The sequence below is a fragment of the Bacillus rossius genome, chromosome 13, assembly GCF_032445375.1.
Source record: "Bacillus rossius redtenbacheri isolate Brsri chromosome 13, Brsri_v3, whole genome shotgun sequence".
NCBI classification, from domain to species: Eukaryota; Metazoa; Arthropoda; class Insecta; order Phasmatodea; family Bacillidae; genus Bacillus; species Bacillus rossius.
The window spans coordinates 16,228,120-16,242,355 of NC_086340.1; the positions used below are offsets into that span (position 1 = coordinate 16,228,120).

Genomic DNA, 14,236 nt, shown 5'->3' on the forward strand with positions numbered 1-14,236 from the left:
TGCTGTCTAAACGGAAGATAATGAAGCGCTATATCGTCACAACTGGTACGTGGAAGGAAGGGAGGGAGGGAGGCGTGCCGCGCTACGTTGCTAAGCTGGCGCGGAGAACTTGATGACTCACCGGTGAGGAATGGAGGAAGCGAAGAAGTTGGCCAGGGGGGGGGGGGGGGAACTGTTGACAACATTCTCTCTTTCTCTCTCTCTCTTTTTACTAGCTTCTGAGCTGGCTTTCTGTAAAGGGGGGAGGTCTAAAAATAAACAAGAGACCATGATGTGCGCGTGTGCGTGTGTGTGTGTGTGTGAAACAGAGGCCTTGTTGCTTGTGCGTGTGTGTGGGGGCTGGCCAGAAACGTCACCCGTCACCCGGCAGTTAACGACTTCCACTCCTCCCCGCCTCCCCCCCCCCCCCCCCAAATTTTTTTTTCCCGTGTATAGCGCGCATCCTTATTTTTTTCCTTTACTTGAGGGGAAAAAAGGGCGCGCTATACACGAGTATATACGGTATGTAGTATGAAATTGTGGCATGGAAAAATAGTACCGTATTTACTCGCATAATCTCCGCAGTAATTAGGCTACATTTTTGACAAAAAAAATGGGGTGCGGACATTATGAGGTGAAGTCCGAAAAAAATTTTTTTCCCTCAATATGTTACGTTTTGTGTAGAGTAAAAAAATTGCTCTCTCATAATTAGTTTACTAGCAGAGCGCTGGTGACTGGTGACCCTCCGCAGCGGATGTGAGAAATGTGACAGGTGTCGAGATAATTGGGTGCCGGCGATTAGTGGAAGACGCCACTCTTTTTTTTTCCTTCTTCTCTCACTCGCGTGTGCGCTCCTACGTTCAGAAGCCGCAGCCAGTCTACACAAAATAAACGCTTTGCGAGAAAAGATATTTTTTTAATCTTTCATTGAAATGGCCACTGACGGCACGGGGCAGATGTCTAATGTCTGCATTAGCCGGCGCTGGCGAGCCTCCCTCCCTGTCCCTTGCCCACTGTGCGCATGTACCCGCACCACTTCTCCGCTACCTCCCCTACTTTGTGACGTAGTGTGAGTTGACGTGTACTGGCTTGTGCTATATATAGCCCATCCCCTTGCAACTCGCGTGACGGCGCAGACAGCTGCGCAGTGGAGTGCGAGTTTCTGAGTCCAGATGGTTTCACCACGCTACAAAACCCTCTCAGCGACCACTCCGGAGAAATGAACAACTCAAGGTCAAAGTATTGTTGACAGCGTCGGTAATTTTCCATCCCGGTACTGTGCCTTTCAGGGGTGGCCAAGGTTGCTTTGTCTGGTGTGGACTTTATGCGGATTTTAAAAAATTCCATTTCAAGTACGTATTTAAAAATAAAGGTGTGGACATTATGCGATTAAATACGGTAACTGAAGAAACAATCACTAACTTTAAGAAAAAGAATTTCAATATAAATTAAAATGGGAAATATTTATTTTTTTAAAATACAAGCATCCTTTTTGTAAGTTACACTTTGAACAGTTTGAAGAACAAATTATAATACCATACTCACCCTACTTTCGAATAGTATTTTACTTTGAGATCATCCTTGACTCGAGGCAGGTACTTCTGTGCCTCGTAGCGGTTCCCATGCTTCAAGCACACTTCCACGAACGGCTGGAATCGACAGAAACACAGACAACTCAGCACACGCACCACTAAACAGATGACTCCCACCGACCAAAGACTAGCAGAGGAAAGAAACGATGGAGGACCTCGTAGCCGATGGGAGACTTCTTGGTCTTGGAGAACTTGTCCAGTTCCACCCAATCACCGAGCTCGGACAGGGTCAGCACTCTCAGCCACCAGTACCTGCACACAGTGAACAGGACAACTTCCCAAAATATTTCCAAAGCACAAAATCTCATAGCTCAGCCATTTTAGGTATACATATTATTTATTTATAAATTGTGACATGCACACCAACACTCTGAGAAGAGATTACAGGGATGTGCACGGTACAAAAAACAAACACAATACAGAAGAGACACAACAGACAAAGGACACAAAAAAAAATTAATGAATTCAAAAATACAGACAATTAGTGCATTTAGAATACACAGTTAATTGAATTGACTGCAAGTGCTACTAAAATAATTTACTAATTGGTTAAGCTTGTTACTATTGGGTCTAATCTATTATAATTGCTTATTAATCTAAAAATAATATTTTTTCTCTTGATTGTACAGAAAGTAGATTTACGTCGACTATTATGTGGTTTGGGAATGAATACACACATTAATTCCTTAGCGATTCCCAGATTTTTCTGTTCTGGTTTCGGTTCCCTTATTTAAAATACCCAACCCGAAAAAGACTTTTGGAATCTTCAATTTCAGTTTGGAGTATTTTTGTATGTTTGTGTTACTTTGCAATGTGTGATATTTATCTCACTCAAAAGTTAAACAAACACATTATTTCAATGTCACAAACATCTCAGGATGCAATAACTCGTGAAACATACATGCCATAGAATGAATAGGAGTTACTTCTATATGTAATAAATTGATAGTACTGTTGCTGTTACGTACGTTGAATGTTAAACCAAGCATGCAAGCTAAAAGTATAGTTACTGCATTATAAAAAAAAGAACTTAAAAGCTGTGGACTACTGAGATAAAATGAAATAAATTTAATAAGAAAATATGTATAAAAATGTGTTATAATGTTACATTTATTTTGAAGCCAGCAGCAATTTTAGGTTTAGCACTTAAAATGAATTTTTTTTTATAGTTTTGCTTATATAATATGGTAACCTGAGGTTATTGGTGTAAAACTAAACTGGAATCAAACTACTAAAAAATACCCAAATTTTTAAAAATTTATACATTTAGTAATAAATCATGTTTAGTGCATTTTCCCCCTACTTTTAAGTGTTTTTTCTTTTCATACGTGGATACTGCTGAAACACTTGCTGCAAGACAAGAGTGGTTTCAGATAATAGAAGATTATAAGAAATACTTTTTTTTTTTGCTTATTTAATTTACTGTCTTTGTGTAATCATGTTGACTTACACATATCTCTGTGCACACATACAAAAAAAAAAGATTAACTACATGTGACAAAAAAAATAATAAACACCAACTCAAGGGTGCATGGCCACTACATGTTTTAGAAGTGAAACTTCACAAATAGAGACATAAGAATGTGTTGAAGTATGCAAGTGTCAAGTGCCGGACTCCTGAGCCCTCTCCCCCCCTTCAACACCACAATGAGTGCACCACTAGTGATAGCGTCACTTTGTATTTCTCCTTGACAGGTTTGGCCGATATAAAACACAATGTTTTTTTTTTTTAAAAAAACGTATTTTTAAATAGAATATTTAAATAAATTTTGATGAAAGGTCTAATTCCATTCTAAAAACAATAGTTTGCTCATTAATGTTTCTTGTGAATCACAGGAACAAATAATTATATACTAATCAAGTTATAATCATTTAAATTATCTGAATAAGTCGTAAATTATACCCAGCTAAATACTCTTAAAAAATAAATAAATTAGTAAATTGCAGTCAAAATAGGAAATAAATTTATTATCTAAAAATAAATTCCTAATTTGTGAGAAATCCAAGATGTAATGTAAATCCCCTTCATGTGGGAAACACCCATTTTATGGAGAATCCTCTCCCTGTGGTGAAATACTATTTCTGTGGTTAAGTCCCAGTCAGACGTGCACTTCTTTGATGTCATAACTTTTCTGGGTTCAACACGAGTGGCAGAAAGCAGGATGTTGTGTGGCTTTCATTTGAACATGCTGGGTACCAAAATAACTAATGCAATAAAAAAATTGTTTGTCTGTAAAGTCGGTTTACGGACGATAGTTTAACGTGACAACGTCATAACAAAACATTGATGAAATGATTGCATACTTTTATGAATAAAATTGAATCATTTTTATTGAATTATCACTATTTTGTACGGGTACAAAGAAGGAGTGAAATGAAATCTACAATTTAATTGATAAATTTACTTTCATTTGCACTCATTAATTCAAATATGTTTATAACTTTAACGAACAGATTATTTTAACTATAACTTTTATACATGTTTGCTATTTAACTTCTTCCAATCTGTGTTATTCTGTTAAGGATACAGGACGATGATAGGAAACGAATGGGAGTGTTTCAATGTTTAATTTGCCTCGAAAAAATCAAATTGATGGTTGTTCCAATTGAGTGGAAGACAGATATATGTGGCGCAAGCGTACAATGAGCGTAACGGGACTATGTGTGTAACGGGACAATGAGTCATCCTTTTTCGTGCGTGCAGCCGGCATTCATCGATTTATTAGATGTTGTCATGTCAAAAATGAACCTTTTTTTTTCCCAACCCAGTTCCCCCGAGTACGTTTCCGGTGACCTCACCGGCTGTGAAGCTAGAGCAGTCCACGCCACACGCCGCCGTACCTGCGGTCGGGGACGCGGTACTCTGTCCTCAGCTTGTCGGCCAGCTTCACCTCGTGCAGCATGAGCAGCATGCGGACCGTGTCGTGCAGCGACAGGCCCACGAACTCCCGCCGGAACTTCTCCTCCAGGGTCGCCTGGTACTTGAGCAGCTTTTGCTGCTCCTCGCACAGCGTCGCCGCAAAGTCGTTGCGCGCGCGCTTGTAGCACTGCTTCGCGGCCTCCAGCGAGGCAGCCTTCATGGAGCTGTTCTGCAACGCAGCGGCAAGTCGTCTCACGCTTTACCCCCCCGCCCTCGCCACTTGAACCGCAACCGAGTGAAATCAAATATTTAAACAATGGAAAGATACACATAAATGTTTTTAAGAACTCTCTTACATGACCAGAAAATTATTGCTTTCAGTCGTGACAAGTGGAAAATTAATCAAGCCGTCTCATAAAGTACATAAGTAGAGACCGGAAAAATTCGCGAATTCATTTCGCTATAGGCTAAAATGCAAATCATTATACCTCAGTGCTGCCTCTGCTATTGGCTCACAACTCACCTGGATGACTCTGGGCCAATGAGAAACGCCCGACCAAAGCTTTATCGAATCACAGGCTGCTACGTTGGGACGTCTCACAAGACAGCAGCCAATGAGTGGGTGGCATTTGACCGAGTGTACGTAGAATTATGGAGTTCATCCTACAGGTCATTGAACCCGCGAATTTTTCCGGTTCCTGCACATAAGGCATGGCAAATACGGTAGAAAATGTGGCAGTTATTAGCATGGATACAAGGATTAAAAAAATGCTCTCTCTAGTAGATTCATTCCGAGAATGTTCTACTCTACCCCACCCTCTTTCCACAGTGTGTGTGTGAATTCCATGCAAAAGCAACATAAGTATCTTCTCACAGAATGAGTAGTAGCTTAAACATCTTCAAATGCATTGAAGGCATTTTTATGCCTGAATAATTAGGGAGAAACAGGCAGTTTTCTTTTAAAAAACAAACAAACCACAAATCATCATGGAGGTTACCTTTGGGTCATAGCATTCCTGCAGGTGAAACGCAGCCTGCGAGGAATGATCGTCGTCTTGGTCGTAAATGTCCATCAGGGTCTCGCGATTGTGCTTCCGACAGTACTTTGCGTACAGCGACAAGGCTATTGGATAGTTCCGTATCATCATCTGCCAAACACAATTGAAACAACCATCCAGCTAAGGCACACAGATAACACCTTCCAGCACTGCACACACGACAGAAGGTATAAAATAAGTTTTAAGCCTGAATTACAATAGTCCGCCCGTCAGCCGCAGAGTGATTTTCAACACTCCGTTCGTCAGTCATGGTATTTTTCAACTTCAATGCTGACAACTGTCGAGAAAACTTAAATTTTAGGGAAAAATTCTCTTATGTAATTATATTAATTAAACAATCATGTAAACCAAGTACTTATATGTAACTCATCAAACTCATTTTTTCTCTCACATTTCCAGTATTACCATGCATAATTAATACACTTCTGTGACACACATACTTATTGTTTCAAGAAACAGTTTTTCATGTGTGTTACGAAATAATTTTGAAAGCAGCTAAACAATTAAACAAACTTTGTTACTTTCTAATATAATAAGTTTTGACACGCAAACACCTAAATGACATTTGGGAGGTTATAATTTTATCCATCCGTTCGTCAAAAGTATGCAGTTACCAAGCTTTTGATGGACAGATGGAATTTTTCGGGCCATCTTACTGGTTGCAGGTCACGTGATTGACGGACAGAGGCGATGATGGCCTATTGTAATTCCAGCCTTAGAACAAAACCTGTTTGCACGGGTGAAAATCTGTAGGACTCCCAAGAGGGCCCGTGGGATAACGTTTATCATTTCCATTTTACAGTTACGATTTCACAAGCACAAGCGAGCCCCCTCAGATAGGGCCTTGTTGATCCCGGAAGCCTTCCTCCCCCAGGATCTATGCCCATGTCTATTTGTATGATAAAGCACTTCAGTACTTCACAGTGGTGTATAGTGACTTTAATTATTCAGTTTTTTCTTTATTCCTATTCCTTAATTAAATAATATTTTTTTTTTTTACTTACATTTTATCTACACACTTAGCGAATGACCAGGACAGAGGCAAGCTAAAAATAGTAAATCAGATAGTATGGAGACTAGCGTGACGATATAAGGCTGAAGAATGCTGTAATGTCTTCATGGACCCTCACACTGTTATTATAAATGAGTGATCTGTGAAAAATTGTTAACTAACTTCTAGGTGTACACTATCACATTAGACACCTCAAGAATGACAGACCTAGGAATGTGACTGATCATTTTTTTAAAAAACTTTTAGACACAGTCAAACTAAAGATTAAAAAAAAAAATCAATCAATCAACTGTGTCCTGTTTTCTGCATCTTCGAATGGCCAACAAGTCTCTATTCACCTATTGAGCTATTGATTATAAATAAATTGAGAAAAATAATTTCATACAAGTGTTACATTTATGTCATACATTCAAAAATAGAACTTAAAAATAATTTTTTTTTTTTCCATTTTCAATTTAACTTTATTATTTATTTATTGGTTAAATTAAATTTAATCAACCATCCATCCACTTGCTGGCAAATATGGGTCAGCGCTTGTATGTTATAAGAACGGAGATTCTTTGATCACAGTTCTATGTAAACACTTTTTTAAATGTATCACAACAAAGGACATTATTTTAATATACAAATCATGAACCATACAAAATACAAGATTTTATTACCTTTACATTGTAACTCGTTCCATAAGTAACATATATAACATTTTTGGAGGTGCTAATTTTTTTTTCCATAGTAAGAAGTCCTCTTGAAAGAATGAATTAGTTTTGTTGACGCGGGGTGATCAGACGATAGAATGGGGCATCGACAGAATAAATGGCTGAGGCGTAAGAACACACTAACTAATGGTTGCAACCATCACGTTCCGGGGTTGGACCGTGCTCAGGAATTGATGGAAAGCGAGTGAGACGCGCAGGAAGCGCTCATAGGGGAGAAACTCTAATTACCGAGACTGAGACCTAGTTTTTGAAGTAGTTTTGGGCCCGTCCGCTAGATAGTTTTCATAATATATTGCTGACATAACTACATTAATTTATTAGAAGAAGTAACGTATAAGCTATTATTAGGCAAACAAACCAGTTAAAATTCACTCTATTTAGGTAGCCACTAATTTTGCGGTGTGTAATACAATGAGGTTTCTGCACCTCCTACTCCTTTATTTATTACATGACGGTTTATTACAAAACAGCATTAAGTATTGTCGCATCGATTAAATTAGTTTTGCGCCGCCAAGGAGGTAACTTAATATAAAAAAAAAACGTATAAACTAAAAAAACTTTGTACGGGAACCTCTATCCCGATTTTTTTTATTTGCCGGTGGTTACGGGTCCGCCCAACAGATAGCGACACAATTTCGCACCCTGTGCACAAGACAATCGTAACTCAAAAATCAGTGCAATACTCTTGCACATATTCTTGTACAATGTTTTCCAGAGTGCAACACTGCATTATTTGCCACAAGTCCCGTAGAAGTAAACAAATACAATATTGCGATAGTCTTGCAGTGCCTAGATAATGATATTTCCCTGCTTATGGTAAAAAATATCTCACAAACTCAATTTTTTTCGAGTTACGATAGTCTTGTACTCAGGGTGCGATGACATGTCCGCGTGAAACACGGTTCCAGCTTCCACTGCGAGAGTCGCGCCTTATTGTAAAAGTATCTCATAAACTCAATTTTCTGAGTTACGATAGTCTTGTACTCAGGGTGCGATGACATGTCCGCGTGAAACATGGTTCCAGTTCCCGCTGCGAGAGTCGCGCCTCTGTTGTTCCGTGGAGGCGCTCTCACCAGGAACTCCGCCATGGGCATGTTGTCGCGCAGGTGCAGCAGGACCACGTACACCAGGTCGGTGTCGCCGCTGTCGATGGCCTTGACGAGCGCGGGCCGGTCCTCGCCCAGTTTCAGCAGCAGCGGGACCTGGAGGCTGGCCCGCGGCTCGTAGTCTATCAGCTGCGAACCCACGCCCCACGCCGGCGTTCAAAGCACTGCCGCGTTTGAACACTTCAGTAACACTGCAATCTAGGGCTGGGCCGATACCACTTTTCACCGATTCCACCGATAGCGATTCTTATGGGCCGATACTGCCGATACTAACCAAAGAAATGTTTGCGTTATGAAATGATATTTTACATTTAAAGTATTTTTTTTAAATTTCATATTATAATGACAGAGTACCATCAAACGGTCAAAACACTTACTAACATGCATCTTACAATAATAACAAAACACACACAAATACTTTATTTTCAGCCCACATGTTTAAGCATTGCCCCACCTCGTGATATTTTTACATGGCAGAAAGTGCACGTAGCCTTGGTATCTTCATTTGATTGAAGAGTGAAGTATTTCCAAACTTCACTTCTCTTCCCAGCCATATCATCATTCATCACTCTCAGAAAAATCTTGCAAAGCCATAGATATATAGTAAATAACATGGAGATGGGGCAATCTACTCAGACATTCTTCAGCAACTGTTTCTATGATCACGAGTGCTGTAAACATGATCATGAGTGCCATTTACTTTATTGCGAGCACTGGTAAACGTAACATGAGGCTGTCTTTGCTCCACAGTTGGAAATGAATATTTTTTTATTTATTTATTCAGTTTGTGTTCAGTGAATCCCATATGGAGTTAAGGACTCCGGGATATAGAAAAAGTCAAGTCAATTTTATACAGATAATACATATATCATTACATATGGCATAAGTACAATTATTAAACATTATAAAGTACATTGGTACATAAGAAATGGTAATAACTCAAGATTAGGACATTTATAGTATGCACGTCTGTATGGTTCTCGGGCTGTATTGTATTTTTAAAACAATCAACACGACCGGTTTTCTTTCAAACAGTAGCACTGTGTGAAGGAAACTTAGGGTAATAGTGCATAAATTACAAAATTAGGCAATTAATTTAATAATTAGTTTTGACTTACAAAAAAAAAAGTTGCTTTAAATACTATTCCTTTGTGATTTTTTTCTAACAAAAACAATATAACACAGTTTAAGAACTTGGACTGAGGTATCGGCACGAAGTATAGGTAAATATTTTACAGATGCTGCCTATGCCGATACTCTGAATATCGGCCGATACTTAATAATCAGAATCGGCATTGGCCCAGCCATACTGTCATCATTCATTGGTATTAAGGCTGTGCGAATCCTCCATTTTCAGTTCGATTCGATTCCGAGTCGAATCCCTACCAACATTTTGAAATTTGATTCCAATTTCGAATCTTTCCTTTCATTTTTAAGTTTTATCATCATAATAATTTGCATTAAGTTTATATACTCATATTACTGAAGGATAAATAGTTTCACAAACAAAAGAGTTGACAATATTATTTTATTATGTACATACAATTTCAAAATGGCAGTTGTAGAAATAATAATTAACTTGAATGTATGAAATTCTTTAAATGCTATTTGTTACTTTCAAATACAACATTCACAGATTTATATAGGCTACACTGGTACAGTTTACATATGAAATAAAAAAACAATTTGACATAGGATTTATGGTAGGGTGTATATACATACATTGAAACAAATTATTTTACAAAAATTAAAAATTACGTAGACCTACATGTTAAAACTACTTATTCCTTTCACAAAAAGCTAAAAATATAGGCTTTTTTTTTTGGACTCGAAGCATTTCGAATCCATTAAAATTAATCGGGGCGAGTTCGGGTATTCATGGAACTGAACCAAAATCGAAAATTTCGGGTACCCGCACACCCCTAATTGGTATAATAACAATAAAGTGCACTCAGGCTTTATTTAGTAGGAAACATATGAATGTTTTATTTTTTTACCATATTCGCTTAGTAATCATTATTCCTGCTGTTCCAATACTTATGTTCGTCGCCGAATAAACAAACAAGTATTATTTCCTGGAGGAACAACCCTTCATAGTGACACATTTATAACGCATGTACAGTCTGGTACTGTATATGCGAAGCAGCTAGTCAACACGAACCTTAATGGCGAGCTGCGTGCGGCCGCAGTCGGCTGCCTTCTTGGCGATCTCGCTGTAGGAAACCCCCGGGGCGTGGCCGAGCTTGTCTGCTATGTCCTTGGCCACCTGCTCCATGTCCAAGTGGCTCTGGTTCACCTGCGACAGTTAGACGCTGTCAACGCTGTTTCCTCCCAGCTTTCCTCGGTCCGGCACCACTGAGCTGCTCCCACTTGGATTCACTACAGCGGGTTCTGGGGCATTTGTTGGAAAGTAACGGAATTTTACTAATGCAGAATTCATTAATTTTGTTGTATATTTATTAGTGATGGATCAATTCAATATCTCCTCGAATTCGAATATCCCAAGAGTGCCTCAAATATACCCATCAAGTAAAAATCGAGGTGTCAAGGGTCAAAAATAAAATAATGTACAAGAAATGAAAAAAAAATATTAACTATAAAGTTGAAACAATCAACCCTTTGAATGTTCATTTCACAAAATAATTTTCTAGAATTTGTAATTTTATTTATATATTTGCATGTTTAAAAGTATAATATATTGGGGATATGAAGAAAAAAGCTGACCTAGTACATTTTAAATGTTATCATTATTGAATTTGTTAATTTACTTTTGTTTCCAGTAATATGTTTCTTGAATTTTTTCCCTTTCCTTAAATACTAAGGATCTGATGGTATTTAAAGATTTTATTGGCCCATCCCTAATTATAAAATACTATTTTTTTTTTTAAATCCATATGAGAATAACTGATGTAACATGATTTACGACTGTTCAACTTCCTTGATTAACTTACGATAAATTAAATGGTTAAATATTTTGCCATTTTTGAATTGACTCTTTTGAGTGTTCTGGTAAAATCCCGCTGCTAAAGGGTTGCAAATATTTTGTAATGGAATTTTATGGTCATCAATACATGCTTAGCTAGTCTGGTACCCACAAATCTGATTTTTGTTTACCATGAAACTTCAAATACAAATTACCTCACTTTAACACTGTTTTACATTTTATAAGGTTCAGTATAAACAATTTTTTCTTTATCTAAGACCAAATTTTTATTTAAAAAAAAAAAGGACTGTATGAGATTTAAGTGTATTAGATCAAATATTCAGCTTTCAAAGACTGAATGAACATTCAGAAAAAATCAATATCCAAAAAAGTCTTGCCTCATCTTGAATATAGTGTACCCGAAAGTTCAGATAAGTATTGTTGCATATGCACCTACGATATTTCGTGCAGTTATGCTTCTGCGAATCCTGTTAATATTTTTATTTGAATCAAATATCAATTTATTCCAGAATATTGAATATTTAACAAACCACAACAGAGTGGTGCAAAATATAAGAAATTAAAAATTGACAATTGATTTCATTAAATCGCGAGAATTTTATGTGTGAAAATTTCTTTGTCGATCAACTGAATATAGACAAAAATTATTTGTAACATATAAATATGTAGCATGTAATATTTTGCAGAAAACAAATCCAAATTTCTCAATAAAATTTAAAATGTTTTGGCTTCATACATATTTGAAATTTTTCTTAATGAGTTCTACTTGCTGAATGTATTGGTAACGAACTGTACGTGAAATCAATTATCAAATTATTCACAAATAGTAGAATACCGCATATTTTTCAAATACATAGGTACTTGCAGATCCCTACGTCTTAACATGTAATTACAACTGTTAAAAAGTCTGCAGGCAGACTGATGATGGGTGATACTGATCCAATTACAGATAATTTCTGAACGGGTTAGATAACCTATAAGCTATAAGTTAACAATTCAATACCTTTTGTAAAATATAACAGTGATAGTCTCCAGATTAATAAATAATACCTTGTAGTACGTCAGTATCTTGATAACATTTATTATTAAAAGGATGAAAAAAAAAAGTATTTTACAGCACAAAAATTATGCCATAGCATGCCTCATCAAAGAACCACAATATTCAAGAAGAGCTTCGAACTAACAGAAAAATTGGAGTTAAAAAATGCCCGGAGAACTATGAACAGGTGAACATGAAAGATGAGTGGCACACGAAAGGACAAAAATTGTACTTTTCTTTACGTGCACAAGTTTTTTTACAAGTGGGTCATTGGGAGCACTGGTTGAAACAGACACTAAAACGACCACACCGGCATGTCGCTGTGTACCAGATTTTCCAAACACGGCATTGGAAACACTGGTTGAAACGGACACTAAAACGACCACACCGGCATGTCGCTGTGTACCAGTTTATCCAAACACGACATTGGGAACACTGGTTGAAACGGACACTAAAACGACCACACCGGCATGTCGCGGGTGCAGACCTTGTAGCAGGCCCAGTGGGCCAGGATCCTGCTGGAGCCCTCCACGTCGGGCAGACGCAGGTACTTGGCCACCTGGATGGCCAAGTAGAAGTGCCTCCTCATGACCAGCCTGTCCAGCAGCACTTGGAACGACATGTGCTGCAGTCTGCGACGCGTCAAGGAAAACTTATATGTATGTATAAAAAAAAAAATTGGCTGTCTGTAAAGTCGGTTCACGGATGATACTTTAAATGTGACAACATCATGGCAAAACATTGATGAAATGATTGCATACTTTTATGAATAAAATTGAATCATTTCTATCGAATTATCACTATTTTGTATGGATACAAAGAAGGAGTGAAATGAAATCTACAATTCAATTGATAAATTTACTTTTATTTGCACCCATTAATTCAAATATGTTTATTACTTTAACGAAGAGATTATTTTAACTATAACTTTTATACATGTTTGCTATTTAACTTCTTCCAATCTGTGTTATTCTGTTAAGGATAGGACGATGATAGGAAAAGTAGGAAACGAATGGGAGTGTTTCAAGTTTAATGTGCCTCGAAAAAGTCAAATCGATGGTTGTTCCAATCGAGTGGAAGAGAGATAGATGCGGCGCAAACGTACAATGAGCGTAACGGGACACTTTCATGCGTGCAGCCGGCGTTCATCGATTTAGACGTCACGTCAAATACATACCTGCCCAAATTGACTGAAACATTTGGTAAGACCCTTGTAGGCCCTACCACCAACAGCAACAACAAGAAGGCCAACTAGGAACTATAGTAAATAACTTAACAATTTATACGTAACCTTACCTTAATTTCACAAGCACAACCAAGAATAAAATACCCATCAGGGGTTGACATACATGTCTATAACCAACTGGAAAACCATAATTAAAAATTGATTTTTATTAATACGTAACCTTATTAATGATTATCAGAGTTGTTGAAAAGAAAATTAATTGAATAGTGCTCTTTGAACATTAAAAAAAGAAAGGTTGTGTTGTTTGATTTCTAAAATTTTTTAAAGTGGCCAGGTTTCGGACAAAAATTCAAAACGATAAAAATTCACTCTTCTAAAAGGCATGTTACACTGTTAGCAGAAGCGACATGCTCTCTGCACTGTCGCCATGCAGTGAAGAATCCAACACGCGGCAGATGCTAGTCTCACAGCCCAGGGAAGGATACTGAGTCAAAGTCAGGGGGACTCCGATGTTGGGGTTCCGGACGGCGTTCAAGACCCGCAGCGTCCGGCACATCTTCACGTACGGCTCCGAGTCCACGTCCGGTATGAAACACTTGCCGAACTGGGCAGCCTGCAAACAAGTTCGATACTGGATAAATGTTGTTTATTCACCAACACGCACCATCTTCAAAAACCTTAAGTGGAAGTAGTTATGCAAAAAGGAACCAACCCACGATTTTGTTATATTTTATTTTAAAATAA

The 14,236-nt window shown here is 37.8% G+C and overlaps 1 protein-coding gene across 1 annotated transcript in view; it reads right to left on the reverse strand.

Annotated features, from left to right (window-relative positions):
* The window catches only part of LOC134538274 (vacuolar protein sorting-associated protein 16 homolog), a 35,332-nt gene that overhangs the window by 2,858 nt on the left and 18,238 nt on the right, over positions 1–14,236 (reverse strand). Inside the window, exons 8-15 of the mRNA XM_063379442.1 lie at positions 13,978–14,105; positions 12,794–12,938; positions 10,485–10,619; positions 8,291–8,452; positions 5,430–5,579; positions 4,413–4,660; positions 1,727–1,823; positions 1,525–1,628 (exon numbers count right to left, since the gene is read on the reverse strand). Of these exons, the coding sequence (XP_063235512.1) occupies positions 1,525–1,628; positions 1,727–1,823; positions 4,413–4,660; positions 5,430–5,579; positions 8,291–8,452; positions 10,485–10,619; positions 12,794–12,938; positions 13,978–14,105 (1,169 nt within the window). The remainder of the gene's footprint in view (positions 1–1,524; positions 1,629–1,726; positions 1,824–4,412; positions 4,661–5,429; positions 5,580–8,290; positions 8,453–10,484; positions 10,620–12,793; positions 12,939–13,977; positions 14,106–14,236) is intronic.